The sequence below is a fragment of the Sarcophilus harrisii genome, chromosome 1 (assembly GCF_902635505.1).
Source record: "Sarcophilus harrisii chromosome 1, mSarHar1.11, whole genome shotgun sequence".
NCBI lineage: Eukaryota > Metazoa > Chordata > Mammalia > Dasyuromorphia > Dasyuridae > Sarcophilus > Sarcophilus harrisii.
The window spans coordinates 504,270,855-504,287,537 of record NC_045426.1 but is presented as its reverse complement, the minus strand read 5'-3'; the positions used below and the strand labels follow the sequence as shown (position 1 = coordinate 504,287,537).

The window sequence follows — 16,683 nt, the reverse complement described above, 5'->3', positions numbered from 1 at the left end:
TGATTTTCTTTTGGTATTTCATGAATTGAAGACAAAGTGAATGATGAGTTAATTTTTCCTTAGTATGGAGGCATTGTGTCCAGCACAAGTGAGGTGCTGGTCCTGCTATATACTCTACTGTTACACATGGGATAGTGTTTGATTCTGGGTGCTACAGTTTAGAAGGATACTGAATACCTACAAATTACCTAGAGGAAAGCAACCAAAGTGGGGCAGAAGATCAGAAAACAGGCCATAGAAGGATTTATTTAAGGAACTAGGAATTTTTAGACTGAAGAATACAAGATTTAAAATGGGGATTATATAATAGCTGTTTCTGAGTGACTGAAGGACTGCTATACTAGAGTATATTATACTTCCTCTACTTGGCCCTTGAGGACAGAACTAAAAACAATGAGTGGAAATGCAAAAGCACAGATTTTGATATCACAGTTTCCAAACAATTTCTCCCCCCCAAAACAGGATGTCTTAGGAGAAAGTGACTTTTCCAATACTAGAGGTCTTCAATAAGAGATTATATAACCTCTTTCAGGGAATAGTAGAAAAAGGAGATTCCTTTTCAGTTTTTGGTTAGATTAGATGACTTTTGAGATTCATTTAAATTCTGATATTCCTGTAATTCCTGGGACAGTTTGTTATTATTATTTTTGTTTTCTGATAATACAGGATACTTCCAATAGTTATGAAATTATCAGAATGAATTTTAAACAAGCTTAACATCATGCTTTAAAAAGGTTAATACCTACCTATCTCACAAAATCAGATAATGAAAGAATATCAACTACAAAAAAGTTAGGAATCATTGAAGCATCCAATAAATTTTTTTCCTAATAACTTGATTAAAACAAAATTTCAATTATATAGCCTGGAATATTCATAGTAGCAGAAAAGTCAATGAAATCAAAAGACTCCAGTTTTGCTACTAGCTAACCATATGATCTTAGGTAAATCTACTAGTCATTCTGTATTTCAGTTTCTTCATCTATAAAATGTGGAGATTAAATCTCACATACCTTTTCAAGATCTATGATTTTATGACTTAATGAGAATCATTTTAGAAGCAGCTAATGGTATGGGGGGAAAGCACTGGGCCTGGTGGTCAGGAAACCCTGAGTTTAAATCCAGCTTCAGACATTTATTAGCTGTGTGCCTTTAATCAAGTCACTTAACTTCCGTATGCCTCAGTTTGCTCATCTGTAAAATGGGAATAATAATAGTACCTCTTTCCCATGATTATTACTGAGGATAAATTAATTTTTTGTAAACTGCTTTGTAAACCTTAGAGCTATATAAATCTTAGCTATTCTTCTTAGACTACATTGTTTATCATACAAAAAAAAAACTTTGCTTTTCATTTTGTATCTTGGTATTCTAATAAACTATCAGGTAGTAAAGACAAAACATTGTGGAAGGAGAAAAGTTCTAGTGTTGCTTTTCTCTTTAGGACCCAGTGTCCTAGCAGTAAAATGAAGGGATTTCTACTTAAGTGACATTAAGTGTTATTGCCAGAAACAAGAGTAAGCTAAAGCAATGGAAGGCAAGTATCAGGGTTTAAAACTGAGATGAAACTCAGATTTTCAGAACAAAAGTACTTTCTGATAGCCTAGAGTTTGGAAAGATTAACTCAGAAAAAACGAAAATAGGATATATAGATATAAGATGCATGTTTTGTATGTAAGTGAATTACAAAAAAATTTTTTTTTAAGTAAACATGATTTGGAAACATAACAGCAATGTAACAGAACAAAACTGAATGTAGTTTTCTATCATACTTAAACTCAAGTCAAACTTTTATCAGAATACTGGTATATCTTGCTAAAAGTAGATGGCTCTATAATTTGTTCCATAGGAAATATGTTATAAATGAATGATATAATAGCAGAGTTTCAAGTGGTTTTTTGTGGTCTTAGTAATGCAATGCATTAGTGATATCACTGAGAAATGGATTTGCTCAGAGCAATCTTACCTGAATCAAATACATTGAAAATCTCTATAAATATCAGCTGTGATTATTGCCATGTTATATAAATTATACATCTCCCCAGCACCTAAAAGAGTGCTGAATGTATTAGAGATGTGTGTGTATGTGTGTGTTAAGATATGTTTTTAAAAGGGTGAAGCAAACTAAAGAAAAAAGCTAGGTAATTTCAATTTCTTAAACATCACTACTTAATTCAGTTTGAACATATTATCATGCTCACTGTAAGGCTAAATAACAAAGCCTCAAAACAAGAGATATGCTCTCAAGGAAGTAATTGTATTGTTAGTCAAACTGGAGACCATTCAAATATATTGAATAAACAGCAGGTGGCGCTATAAATCACATTTTTAAAAAACATTCAGGTATGTTTTAGCATTTGGAAAACCTAGACAAAATTTTCATCTGTAATCCTGAAATATAAAATTTATTTATATATTCAATCTTTAAGATGGGTAATTTTTTCAAGTAAAAATTTTCTGTATATTTTTAATTTTTAGGGGAAGAGGCCTTTTGTGATGAAACAAAAACAATTACTTTTAAATTTTGAGGATTTTCATAAAATGATTAATGTTTCATTTGTTTGCCCTATACTGATAAAAACTACAACTAACTAGTTCTTATCTAGAATTTCCTGAGATGCATCAAGAATTTTAATTAATGTAAATAATAAAAATTACTATAGGAAAATACTTAAAATTTTTTCTCCCTTTTTTTCCCATTAAGAGTTTGGTACAAGATTTCAAAATCACAGTCTCATGTTAGTGAAAATGAAAATATAACCCTTCTCCTTTTAAGTTTTTTTTCTTTTCTTTTTTTTTTTGTGAGGCAGTTGGGGTTAAGTGACTTGTCCAAGGTCGCACAGCTAAGTGCTAAGGCCATATTTGAACTCAGATTCTCCTGGGCTGGTGCTACTGCACCATCTTACAGCCCTTCTCCTTTACATTGTTTTGAGCAAAATTTTTTTACATAATCATTTCACATAATGAAATTAACTATTCTTTTTTAAGCCTTCTGTCTTGGCTAGTGTTCTCAAAAGCATCTGTAAACAACAAAATATAGAAAAGTTGTGTTTAATTTATTTGAAGCAACCAGTGGTTCATTATTTAGTAAAAACCTATCTTAAGATATGTGCAATCCAGAAGAAACTTCTTTATGAGAAGTGTTTTTTCCTTTAAATGAAGCATAAATTTTGACATATTACTAGATTATATCTAAGAAATACCTTGATATATTCAAAGTATATTTTATCAAGTAAAACTGTTACTTACAGTAGGAATACAAATCTTGCTTAAAGGGTTTCCATCCAGGAGGTATGATCCATTAAATGTCACATATTCATCATAATACTGAGGTGCTTGAGGAATAACACTACATAGTAATTTGCGTTTCTCTTCTATTTTTTTCCTTATATGCAAGTATTCAAAATATGGATTTGCCCTCTCTGAACTATATGGCTGAATCTCATCTAATTTCAGAGAATCTACAATGGCTGCCAGAGACTGCTGAGTTTTTTCTTTTGCTTGTAATAAAGAGGGATTTACTTGCACAGGTTGAGGCACACGTGACATTTTCCTTTTCCGTGGATGGTGAACTTGAGCATCATCTTCTTCAGTTAACCTTATTCTTCCTCTAGGAGAAACAGATTCATTATCTTTTTCAGACAATGGCATACAACTAATAGGTATCTGTTTATTCTGACTTGCCATTATATTTGCTCTGTTTCTAGTTATCCTTTGGGGTATTTGGTGATCATTTTTATCATCTTCAGCAGTTTCTTCTATCTCTATTTTAACTAATTGAGTACCCTTATTTATTTCTCCTTGACCAGATGGTTGTGAATGACTTTCAGGATTTGATAATGTGCTTTGTTGTAATTCCTCATCTTCTGTGGACAGAAATCCTTTCCTACTTTCACTATAATTTTTTGAATTATCTTGTTCATTTAGGTTTCCTTTGGATATCTCTGCATTTAATTCATTGAGATCCACATCAGACTTATTAGTTATTATTAAAACTGAACTCTCAAGTTTTTCTTTTTCATGTGAAATAACCTGAGTATCATTTGTGCTATCAACTTCATGACTTTGCGAAGTTTTATAAATAAGTTTGCTAAATGAGTAAGGATGTGTATTCATTTGTGAATAGACATCATTTCCAAGAAAGTCCTTTTCAGATGATACTATGGGCAAGGCATTAGTCCTTTCATGATTTGGTGATGTATCTTGAATGGTCCTTTCAGTATACACAGAGATAAATCCATCTGTCTTTTGACTATCAGTTGGGGAAAAAGTATTTTCCAAGTCTTTTTTAAAATTATCTGTGTCTAAAACAGAATTAGTTTGGACTAGAGTCTTCTGTTGAAAAGTTGTCTCCTGATTATCACCAATATATGACAAAGGCATATGTTTAGGAATACATTCAGCATCTTGGAATGACTGGCCATGGAAAGAGCAGGGTAGCTGAGAAGGCATAAAAGCTGCTGAATCTTGAGCACCTGAATTTCCTTGTATTTCAGTTTGATGTTGAGGTAATAATTCAGAAGTATTCTGTTCTTTTAATATTTTGTTGTCAGAATTACACAAACCTTGGATGATTGGATCTTGATCAGGTACTCTATAACTAGAACAGTTAAAATCATTTGTGCTTAATGATTCTAGTCTGTCAACAGATATCTCCCAAGATTTATTTTGTTGAGTCATATTAATTAGATTACATGGCTCTACATGCATAGGGTTTTCTCCAATAGGGTTTATTTGACTAGTACTTTTGATAACATTTGTATCTGATGAACTATGTTTACTACTGAAAGATGTAACTGGAGAAGTAGCAAAACTGGAATGTAAGTTAGACACTTTTGAAAGGTCATTTTCAGGCACATTACAAGAAGACACTTCATGTTTAGGGGAATTGCAAATATGACTTGGCACAGCTAGTAAACTACTTGGATTGTTTTCTTCTGACATTGTTTGAAGTTGTTTTGAATGTTCTGAAATGACAGGTGGCATGCTACATCTTCGAACTTCTACGACAGGTCTACACTCACTAATAATAAGTTTAACATCTTCTATAGAAGATGACCTGAGATGGGATATTGAAAGCCTGTTTGCATATGGTAATTTGATCCGTTCTGGCAATTCAGCTACACTGTCCAACTCCCTTTCATGAAGGGCAGGAGATTTGGCAACTGGCAAAAATGGTGACTGTGAAAAAGACATTTGGGAATCAGAACCTTCCAATATAAAGTCAGAATCATATTCAACTATAGGCCTTGGTGTTGTTACTGTAGTATGGCAGGAATCTTCTGAACTAGTAACTGAAACCATAGATACAGATCTAGAGCTGAGACCTGTTTTTTCACTTTCAGATCGAGGAGATCTGCTTAAATTATTATCTACAATTAAAGATGACTTTCCAATATTTGTTATGTTCTTTGTATCTACAGACTGAGATCTGTTACTTGTAGCATCTTTCAAATGTTTCTCCTTAGTGTAAACATCAGACAACTCTGAACTCTTTGACCTAATAAGTTCTTTAGTTTTTGATTCTGCTAGTGCATTTTTTGTTTTTTCTTTATCTTTTACTTTGTTGAGTTCTAAAGAGGAACGGTTCCTCAATCTTTCCTTTTCTTTTTGCTTAATTTTTTCTTTATGTTTTTTATGCCACTGTTCTATTTCTAGGTCTTTAAGACTTAGCATTCTTTCAAAACTTGTTTGCATTAAATCATCATTCACTAACCTCTTTTCTTTTGGTCGAGCATCTTTTGGAGTCAATGATGATTTGAATTTATGCTTATCTACTTCAGATTTGTGCTTGGGTAAATTATTTAATTGTATTTTATCTTTGTGTTTATCTCGTTCTTTGTATCTATCTATATCTTTATCCTTTTTATCTTTTTCTTTTCCATCAGGAGTTTTCAAAGGTTCATCTTTTGTTTTTTCTTTAAGGGACGAAAGTTTTTCATGCAATGTTTTACTACCTTCTGTGGAAGTGGACCTTTTCTCTTCCTGTGCATGTTTAGAAGCAGCTAAAGATAAACTTTCTTTATCTCTAGATTTTTCTCTTTTTTCAATCTCCCTTTCTTTTTCTTTCGTCCTGGTTTTTTCAAGTTTAATATATTCACTATCTTTATCTGATAGCTTACCTTTTTTCTCTATGAAGTGTTTTTCTTTGCTTTCACCTAGATGCCTCTCTTTTTCAGTTTTTTCTTTGTCATGTTTTTTATCCATCTTATCTCTATTTTTTTCTCTGTCATCATTTTTTTTAACAGAAATAACATTTTTTATCTTCTCACTTTCTTTATGGTATTTTTCTGCCTGTTGTGAATTTACTCTGTCCTTTTCTTTTGCTTTTTCTATGCACTCACTGAAATCTAATTTGTCTCTTTCTGGCTTATGATCATGTTTTATCTTCTTTTCTTTTTCAGCATTTTTTCGTTCATTCCTTTCCAACTCTTTTTCTTTAAGCTGAAGACGTTTCTCAGGTCTGTCCTTAGTTTCTTTCATATTCTTTTCTTGTTTGTCAATTTCTGTCTCTTTTTCTATTAAATGTAATCCCACTGATTCTTCTTTAACATTTATACCCAAAGGAAGTAATTCTGTTTCTTTATCTATTGAGATATTCTCCCTTTCTTCTTTTAATTCTCTGATTTTTTCTTCCTTCAAGGACTTTTCACTTTCCTTTTTCCCTTTTTCTCGTTCCTCTTTAAAATTTCTTTCTTTTGGTATGTGTTTTTCCTTGCTTGATCTGTCATCTTTTGTGTTTTTTTCCAATTTTGATTTTTTTTCAGATGGCAGGAATTCATGTTCCACATTTGAAAAGATGTCTTCAGTTTCATCAGTTTTAAAAAAATTCTCTTTCCAAAATTCTCTATCAAATTCAACACTTCTCTGAACTGCTTTATTTCCATCCTTATTTTTGTATTTTTCTTTTTCACCATCTGACTCTTTTTTGTGCTTTTCTTTTTCTCTGTCTTTATGTTTTAATTTATGTTTCTTTAAAGTTTTGCCTTCTTTATCAATCTTTTTCAGAGTATAGTCTGAATTATCAAAAGATAGACTATGATCTTCATCTTTAATTTTTGGAATAGATTTCTCACCAAATTCTAAATGGAAATCTTTCTGATGATGTTTACTTTTTTCTTTATGTTTACAATATTTTCCACTAGAAGTTTCCAACAGGAATTCTGACTCTGCATTGTTTTCATGTCTAATGAGGTCAGACTGTAAAGATGTTTCAGAACTACCTGGTGATAAGCATGTTTTGGTGTTTTCTTGTTTTAGTAGTGTTGATTGTTTTTCACTTAGTCCACAAGGATGTTTAGGAGATTTACTAGTAGTAATATGAAACAAATGTAATGAAGCATCATCTTTTGTAGTAAAAGACTTTCTAAAATTTTCTTCCTCTTTAGTTTTGTCTAGAGAATCTAATACAGGATTACATACCAAGTTTGTTATTCTAGAATTTTCTTTTCCTTCTTTTTCTTGCTTCAACTCTTGATTTTCTTTATTTTTGTTTTGATTTTTTAATTTTCTTTTAACTTTTCCTTTCTGTTTATGTTCATTTGCAACTAAATATTCCTTTTTGGATCTTAAATCAGAAGTTGAAGTTTCAGGAACAGAACAGGGAGCAGAAACAACTTTTTTGTCTTGAAGCATCTCTTCATCTGAACTTTCAGAACTTGAATACAGAACTCTAGATGGTTTCTGTTTTTTACTTTTAAATAGTTTGGGATAGACTTTTTCTTGTTTCCCAAATAAATTCTTTTCTATTTCAGATTCATTCTCTTTTCGTAGTTCTTTCCTAAGAATGTGTCTGTCATCAATCATTTTATTTATTTCATCATCATCATCATCTTTGAATTCATATTCATCAAGAGCAGATGGAAGAGGGGCTTTATTAGATATTAACTGTTTACTTTCACTGACTAGTGAGTCTTTCTCTGCTTCAGAATCAATATTTTCATCAACACTAGAAGGATTTACAGATGGTGTCTCTTCAGAATCTAAAGCAAGAAAAGAAAATCAGTTGGTCAACAAATTATAATTTTCAAAAAAATCAGGATGACAAAAAATACATAATATACAAACAGCAAATTTCAAATTAAATTGAATTTTAAAAATCACTCGAGCTTTATGTATGAATTATGGAAACAGCAACACCATGTTTTCTTTTGGGTCCATGTTATCAAACTACTTAGTACGAAGTCCTTGTATTACTTCTAAATCCTTTGATGATTGTTTACAATAAAGAGCTCATGTGTTATTATAATGAAGTATTGCTTTATAAAGTTTTTTTTATACTTACATAGAAATTACACTTATTATAGAAATACTTTTCAATCATTTCTATAAAGAACTATGTGAGCCTATCAAAGACTAATAACTTAAAAGATGGAAGATATTTTTCATTAGAAGAATAAAACAGGGACATCTAGCTAGATGAAACAATAGACAGAACACTAGTCCTATAATCAGGACTCAGTTCCAATTTTTCTGTATTTCAAAGGTTATGAAAAATTTAGGTGAAATTACAAAAATGTATGTATCTAATTATTAATTATTAGGCCAAAAGATCTTCCCTTGACTACTATCCTATATGTGTTGTCTCTCCATACATAATCTCTTTGTAGCCTGGTATATAGCACAGAACTTAACATATAGTGAACATTTAGGCTTTTTTCATTCATTCATTATATATATACAAGAACACATATGCATAAATGCCAAAAAGGAACTTTTTTTGAGCTTTGTTAGTGACAGAAGATATTTAGGGGAAAATACCATTGTTTCATGTTAGGGTGCTAATGTTAGAGTGACTCTATTCCATCTCCAATTAGTCATAAATTTGAATGGAAAACTCAAATGGATGAGGGTAGAGAAGAAATGGAGATACTAGATAAAATAATGTTCTGAACCTCTAAATGCTGCTTTTAAAATAGAAGGGAACATCCTCTTCATTACAGGGCAAGAGCCTCTTTGGGAGAATCCCAATTTGCTCTTTTAAATCTTTCCTCCCACCAAGCAATCAATACTATCCCTTTCCCAGATCACCTGCTGGGTTTGGCTGGCACAGGCTCTATATTCTGGGGCAGTGATTATAATTTTTAAAAGCCATTCTCCCTCTTCCCACCCATTTTGTTAAGTAGAAATGGATGGATTAGGATTTGTATTACAGATCTCATTAAATTATCTTTCCCTCTAAGACGACTCCTTTTCCAAAACTGCCTCTTTCTATTGAGGGAACTATTATCCTTCCAAGTTCTCAGTTTCCATTTTTTAATCTCTGATGCTTTACTCACCTAAACCTTCTCTCTTCAACATTACCAAATATCTCAATTGTCAAATTTTCTCATTTGTTATGCTTCATGGACCCCTTTTGCAACATCTGATATTGTTCATCACTCTCTTTTCCTAGATAATAACATTCTTCCCCCCTTTTTTGTTGAAAATTTATAAAACCTCTCACACTTGCACTTCCATTTAGAAAGAGAATTTTCTGATCTATTTAAAAATCTAGAGGAAGAGTTTCACTTATTAACAATATAAAAATGAAGCTCATTATTAGTTCGGGAGAACAAGAGAATGACATTAGGAAAGATAGGGATTAGTTGAATTTCAACAAAAGCTTCTGCATAATTAGTGGATGGGACTGCAAAATAAGCGTCAACATTTAGTTAGATGAACCATAAAGTCACTTCTTTTATTGTAGGGTTCTTAAACTTGTTTGTGTCACAGATTTCTTGAATACAATTTGATGAAGCTTAAGAGCCACTTATCAGAATAATTTTTTAAATCCTTAGAATATATAAAATTGCAAAAGATATCACTGAGTGAAATACAGCTATGAGTACAGTATAGTGTAGTATATACATATATATATATATATACATACTGTGTACATATGTATGTATATACATACACAATGAAGTTCATGAATCTCAAGTATCCCAGCATAGAACTACATATGCCAGTGAAATATATTTTTAGGCTATGAGAAACAGTAACACCAAGTAATAATATAAACTAAACTTAGAGACAGTTCTTATCATACTGTCTTATCTGTTTTATCATAAAATGTCAAATCAATATTTTAAAAATCATAAATCATATTCAGTCACATTGCTCACTAAAGTTTCATTAATATTTTTAGTGAAAAAGAAATGGTTTTCTAACATTAATAAAATAATACTTTAAAAAATTGTATCCTTATCTTATCCCTTTTTAATTTCAAATTTTGCATTTCATAATGGTCACGATTATTAGCACAGTACACTTATATAATTTACAAATAACACTATATACATAGATTGAGGTAAGTTCTCAATTTTTTTTTCTGCTGATAAGGATGCTGAACCACAGCTTTCAGGTTCTGAATGTGAAGACAGGAAAAAAGACTTTTAAAAGATCCTATAGCTTGGATAGTATGGAATTAATAATGAGGAAAGAATACCTCATCAGCACTAGCAAAGTTGCTATACTAATTTTATATTGCCAAGATCCCTTTTCCTTTCTGAATTTTCAGTTTGCTTAGCCAGGAATCAAAATACACTCCCGAGTGCCACCAACTTCCTGCCTGGTAGGAAAATGGTGGCACAGTAAACTATAACTAACTACATAACAACAACAACAACAAAAATCACCCTCTTCTAACAAGTCAAGAATCATTTAGATGAAAAAACCACTATCTTTTTACAAAGCAAATCCACAAGTTAAAGTGAGTTCCACTGATGATTCACAACTTAGTGTAAACTACTTTTCCTACAATTTAGGGAAATATCTAGAACATGAAAGAAGAGTTTTGAGAAGGGCGGAATAACGGGAAATAGAGATGATTTTGAAATTTGAAACATTTTTGGGGAGGATAGAAGATTAGTCCAGAAAGGGTGCTGTGTAGGAGCCAGAGACATATCTCATAATTTTTTCCTGTGGTCTTAATAGTGTCAGCATTCAATACAAGCATTGAGAATGATCTCTAGTGGCATAAAGACCTATAGGTTGCACACACCTAGTTGTGGTGTTCTTTTTTTTGTAAAATATGATGGTTCTCTGTGAGCAGGTTTCTTGGGGAGGTTTTCTGGAGGCAGCCTTAGTTTCAGTTAAGATCAATAATCACCTCAAATGCAGCCAGCTGATAAAAGTTCAAATCTTTTATTGTCTCTTCCAAAATAGCCCAGTTAGTTTTCTTAGAGGCCTCTCTCCCTCCTTGGTTCCAAGAGCTCTTGCAGTTTGTCTTTTGTCACCTCCAACTCCTTCTAAATCTTGGTTCTCCTCCGAATCCTTCATTCTGCCTGACTGTAGTCTCTAGCTTGTCAGTCTCCTGAACTCACTGATTTCTGGCTTTTAATCTTTTTCAACTGACCTCTCCTGACTGAACTCAGTTCTTTTTATGCTCTTTTAGAGGTGTAAACTCAAAGGTTGACTCCTCCTCTGAGAGTGGGATTATGGGAGGTGTGAATTCACAAAGTTACAAAGTCAACTTTGTGTATCTCCCGTACTTGTGAACTCCGATGTGTGAGCTCTAATATGTACACTCTCTTAAAGATGTGAGCTCTAATGTGTAAACTCTTAAAGGTGCAAACCCAAGCACACAAGCATTGCTTCCATCAATCCCAGTGAGTCAACACCTTGTTTCAAGTTCTGGCCCATAACACCTAGGCAGACATACAGCAAATTGAGGATGAGGGTATCTACATATTACTATTATACCATGACATCTGAGGCACACTAAGGATGATCTTTTCCACTTGGATTAATATATATTAATAATAATAATTAATTTATTTCTATATATTTGGGACAAGTTACTAATAACTTGAGAGAATAATAAAACTGATTTTGAGTCCTAATTAAAATCTCACATTTCTTCAAAGCTCTTAATACCAAACTAGTGCCTTCTTTCCCCTCTGTTGATTATCCAATTTATTTTGTCTATGTATGTGACCATTAAGACTGTTATTGGGTCCATTAAGACTGGCAGCTCTGTAAGAATAGGAACTGTTTTTTGCTTTTCTTTGAGTCCCCAAAGCTTTAGACTGTGTGTGGAACTTAGTAGGTACTTAATAAATGCTTGTTGGTTTGATTTAATCATTTAAAATACCCTCTTCCACTTCAGGCATGAACTTTCCTGGTTACTATTTGATTCAAGCTTTATAATCACCCAATGGAGAGGTTCATGACATATATACATATGGATTAAAAAAAAAATCACACATATAGGAAGCTAGATGGCACAGAAGAGTGCTGGATCTATTATCAGTCAGTCAATATGATAAATGTGAGGTTGTATATCTCAGTTGTTTTTATTTGCATTTCTCCAATTATTAGTGATTTATGGCATATTTTCATGTGACTATAGATGATAGATTTGATTTATCCAAAAAAAACTGCCTGTTCCAGCCCTTCTTGTAGTGGCTAGAAACTGGAAACTGAATGGATGAAACGCCAAGTCATCAATTGGAGAATGACTGAATAAACTGTAGTATATGAATGTTGTAAAATATTATTATTCTATAAGAAATGACCAAGAGGAATACAGAGGCTTGGAGAGACTTATATGAATTCACTCTAAGTGAAATGAGTAGAACCAGGAGATCATTATACACTTCAACAACAATACTATATGAGGATCAGTTTTGTTGGACATGGTTCTCTTCAACAATGAGAGGATCTAAATCAGTTCTAATTGATCAGTAATGAACAGAACCAGCTATACCCAGAGAACTAATATTGGAAAATGTACTGTGGACTACAATATAGCATTTCCACTCTTTCTGTTATCATTTGTTTGCATTTTTGTTTTTCTTCTCAGTTATTTTTACCTTCTTTCTAAATTCGATTTTCCTCAAGCAGCAAGATATAAATATATATGTATATATATATATAATATATATGTATACATATATTGTATTTAACATATACTTTAACATATTTAACATGTATGGGACTACCTGCCATCTAGGGGAGGAGGTGGAAAAGTTGGAACAGAAGTTTTTGCAGGGTCAGTTATTGAAAAATTACCCATGCATTTTTGTCAGTCTGAATTTTTGATTTCCTTTACAGGTTAATTTTACATTATTTCAAAGTCAGATTCTTTTTGTGAAGCAAAATAACTGTATGGACATGTATACATATATTATACTTAACATATACCTTAACATATTTAACATGTATTGGTCTACCTGCCATCTGGGGAAAAGGGTGAGGGGAAGGAGGGGGAAAATCGGAACAAAAGATTTTGCAGTTGTCAATGCTGAAAAATTACCCATGCATATATCTTGTAAATAAAAAGCTCTAATAAAAAAAAAGAAAGAAAAATTACCCATGCATATGTTTTGTCAACAAAAAGCTATAATAAAAAAAATAAAATTACATAGTAATCAGCTTCTAAAAAAACAAAACAAACAAAAAACTCTACCTGTTCATATGGTCCCATATCAATTGGGGAATGGCTCTGATTTTTTTTTTAAAGTTTACCATTACTGCTGCTGTTCAGTTGTTTCATTTGTGTTTGACTCTCCTTGAGGTTTATTTGGGGTTTATCCTGGAGAGGTTTGCCATTTCTTTCTCCAGTTAATTTTACAGATGAAGAAACTGAGGCAAACAGGATTAAGTGACTTGTCAGGGTCATACAGTAAGTGTGGGAAGCTGAATTTTAACTCAGGTCTTCATAACTCTAGTCCTGGCTCTCTATCTGCCTTGTCTACTATCACATCATATGCAAAAAGTGGTAGTTTTGGTTCCTCATTATACATTTTTATTTCTTAAATTTCTTTTTCTTGTTTTATTGTTATAGCTAGTATTTTCTACTACAATATTGAATAATAATGGTGACAATGCTCAAACTTAACATTACAAGACTAACTCTTTTTCATAATATGTAAGTTTAGAATTAAGTAAAGGCATTATGTAAATTCTTTACTTAAAAATACTTAATTCATGACTGACCCACAGAGATAAACTGTAGGGAAGTCTAGAATTTTTATCCTTGTTTTCTGTGAGATGAATTTGGATCCTAATTCAAAATATTCAGGAAGGGTTTGATCTATAGCTCCCTCTTCTAAAGCTCAGTAGTATATCTTCTTTGATATATTAGAATTAAGAAATTATTGGTGTCCAAAACTCTTTTTCCCTGCCACAACTTCCCTCCAATCTTACCTAATCTCTAATACTATATTAATTCCAAAAAGAAAAACATACAAAAAGACTTAACAACACCCTGGATTCTACAACTATAGAATTAAAAGAATTATGGAAATGTGTAACAGTTGCCAAGTCAAAATGATATTTAAGTGTAATGGAAGAAGTACTATCTATGTAGAAAGGTAGTCGAGCACCTACTAAGAAGCAGCACTTATATTGTGGTCCTTTGATTGAAGATCAAAAGTCATACTGAGGAGATAAAATTCCTCTTCATTGGTTATTCATGTAACTGGGAAGTTTACAATAAAGATGACTAGTGATTAATACAGGAAGACCTGACCACCCAATAATGTATAAGACCATAGATACCATTCAAAGGTGCTTTTAAAAGTCCCAGAGGGGAAAAAAAAAGTCCCAGAGGGTAGAGCTGGTTCAAATGGTATTGGATCTCTTTTCCCAATGACTCCCATCTAATCTCTATATATGTCCATATACCACTCCCAACTATAAAGGTCCTATGCCCTTATATGGGGGACAGATGTGGAGTACACATTCCTTCAATTAGAGAGAGTCACTAACTATAATCCTTATGGTAAGATTAAGGAGGACTCTAGGGACTCCCATGTCTTTGATACATAAAAGATTAACTCCTATTGGTGATATCTCTCCAAATAGAATACAAGGTCTTTGATAGGTCTATCTCTCTTTTCTATTTGTTTGATAAGATTTTCATGTATCTTCTGCCTATAGTAAGCACTAAAATGATTTTCCATTCCTTGTAAGAGCTAAGGAAGAAACAGTTTCACTTTCTCTGGGATGCATTTAATGCTTTCTTTCTTTTGAAATAGTGTGATGTACCAGTGGCATAAATTATATACACATCACATAATAATCAAGACCTATAGTAATTTAGTATTTGATAAACCCCCAAACTCCAGATTCTGGGATAATATCATTGTTCTGTAAAAAAGATGATGAACAAGCTGTTTTAGAAAGGCTTGAAAATATTTACATGAAATGATGCTGAGCAAAAAAAAAACAGAACCAAGAATGCATGGGTCATAATAACAATATGATATTTCAAAAAAATTGCTGGGAAAACTGGAAAATAATATATCAGAAAATTGGCAGAGACCTACATCTCATATCCCATACCAAAATAAGGTCAAAATGGGTACATGATTTGGGCATAAACAATGATAACAATAAACAAATTAGGAGAACAAGGGATAATTTACCTATGAAGTCTTTGGAGAAAAAAGGAATTTATAACCAAAGAAGAACTAGAGAACATTATGAAATGCAAAATGGAGAACTTTGATTACATTAAATTAAAAAGTTTTTGCACAAACAAAACCAACACAAAGAAAATTAAAAGAGAAGTACAAAGTTGGGAAAAAAAACTTTACAGCCAGTGTTTCAGATAAAGGTCTCATGTCTAAAATATATAAAGAACTGTGTCAAATTTATAAAAATCAAGTCATTTCCCCAGCTGATAAATGATCAAAGTATTTGAACAGATAATTCTCAGATGATGAAATTAAAGCCATCTTTAGTCATATGACAAAATGCTCCAAATCACTATTGATTAGAAAAATGCAAATACAACAACTCTGAGGTACCATTTCATACCTCTCAGATTGGCTAAGATGACATGAAAGGATAATGATAAATATTGGCGAGGATGTGGGAAAACTGGGACACTAATGCATTGTTTCTGAGTTGTGAACTGATCCAACCATTCTGTAGAACAATTTGGAACTATACCCAAAGGACTATAAAACTGCATATCCTTTGACCTAGCAGTACCGCTACTGGGTCTGTATCACAAGGAAATCATAAAGAAGAAAAGAACCTAGATGTGGACAAATGTTTGTAGTAGCTGTTTTTCTGGTGGCAAAGAATTGGAAAATGAGTAGATGCCCATCAATTGGGGAATAGCTGTAATGTTCTCTCTAAAATGTAATGTTCTCTGTTGAGGTTTTCTTGGGGTCTTTGGAAGCAGCCTTCGTTTCAGTTCAGTAATCACCACACAAGTAGCCAGGGGTTAAAGTCCAAATCCTTTATTGTCTCCAAAGTCTTATCTCCTTCACTTGGGGCTTGGCTAGCTTTCTTAAAGGCCTTGCAGAGTCTTGGGTTCAGTGGAGAAGTGAAGGAGGAGAGCCTGCCACCAAGGTGGTGTGAGATGGGATGAATGAATCTAATGGGATGAATGAATCTAAGTCCAAGAGTTTGTTTTTCAGCCTGCAGCCACCACAGAGGTGGATGATGGAATGAATCTGTCAGCCTCCAACAGCTTCTAGTGCACTTGTCCTCTCTAGCCCTGAGAGCTTCTCCTTATATGTTCCACACTGAGTATACACCAATCATTATATCACTAGGAAACCATTATTTGTTATAGGATTAAATCAATGCTAAACTAGATTTAACCATAGTCTCCTCAATCCCATTTAGTACTTTGTTTCAAGTTCTGGCCCATCACATCTCCTTGTAGGATTAAATCAATCATACTGAACTATGCTAAATTAGGTAACTATTGTCTCTATCAATTCCACTGACTTAGTA

General features: G+C 32.6%; 1 protein-coding gene across 6 annotated transcripts in view; it reads right to left on the bottom strand.

The window, feature by feature from the left end:
• The window catches only part of ANKRD12 (ankyrin repeat domain 12), a 173,980-nt gene that overhangs the window by 26,621 nt on the left and 130,676 nt on the right, over nt 1–16,683 (bottom strand). For all 6 annotated transcript variants that reach the window (XM_012541541.3, XM_012541540.3, XM_023496243.2 and 3 more), the window contains one exon: nt 3,250–7,982. In XM_012541541.3, coding sequence (XP_012396995.1) covers nt 3,250–7,982 — 4,733 coding nt within the window. The remainder of the gene's footprint in view (nt 1–3,249; nt 7,983–16,683) is intronic.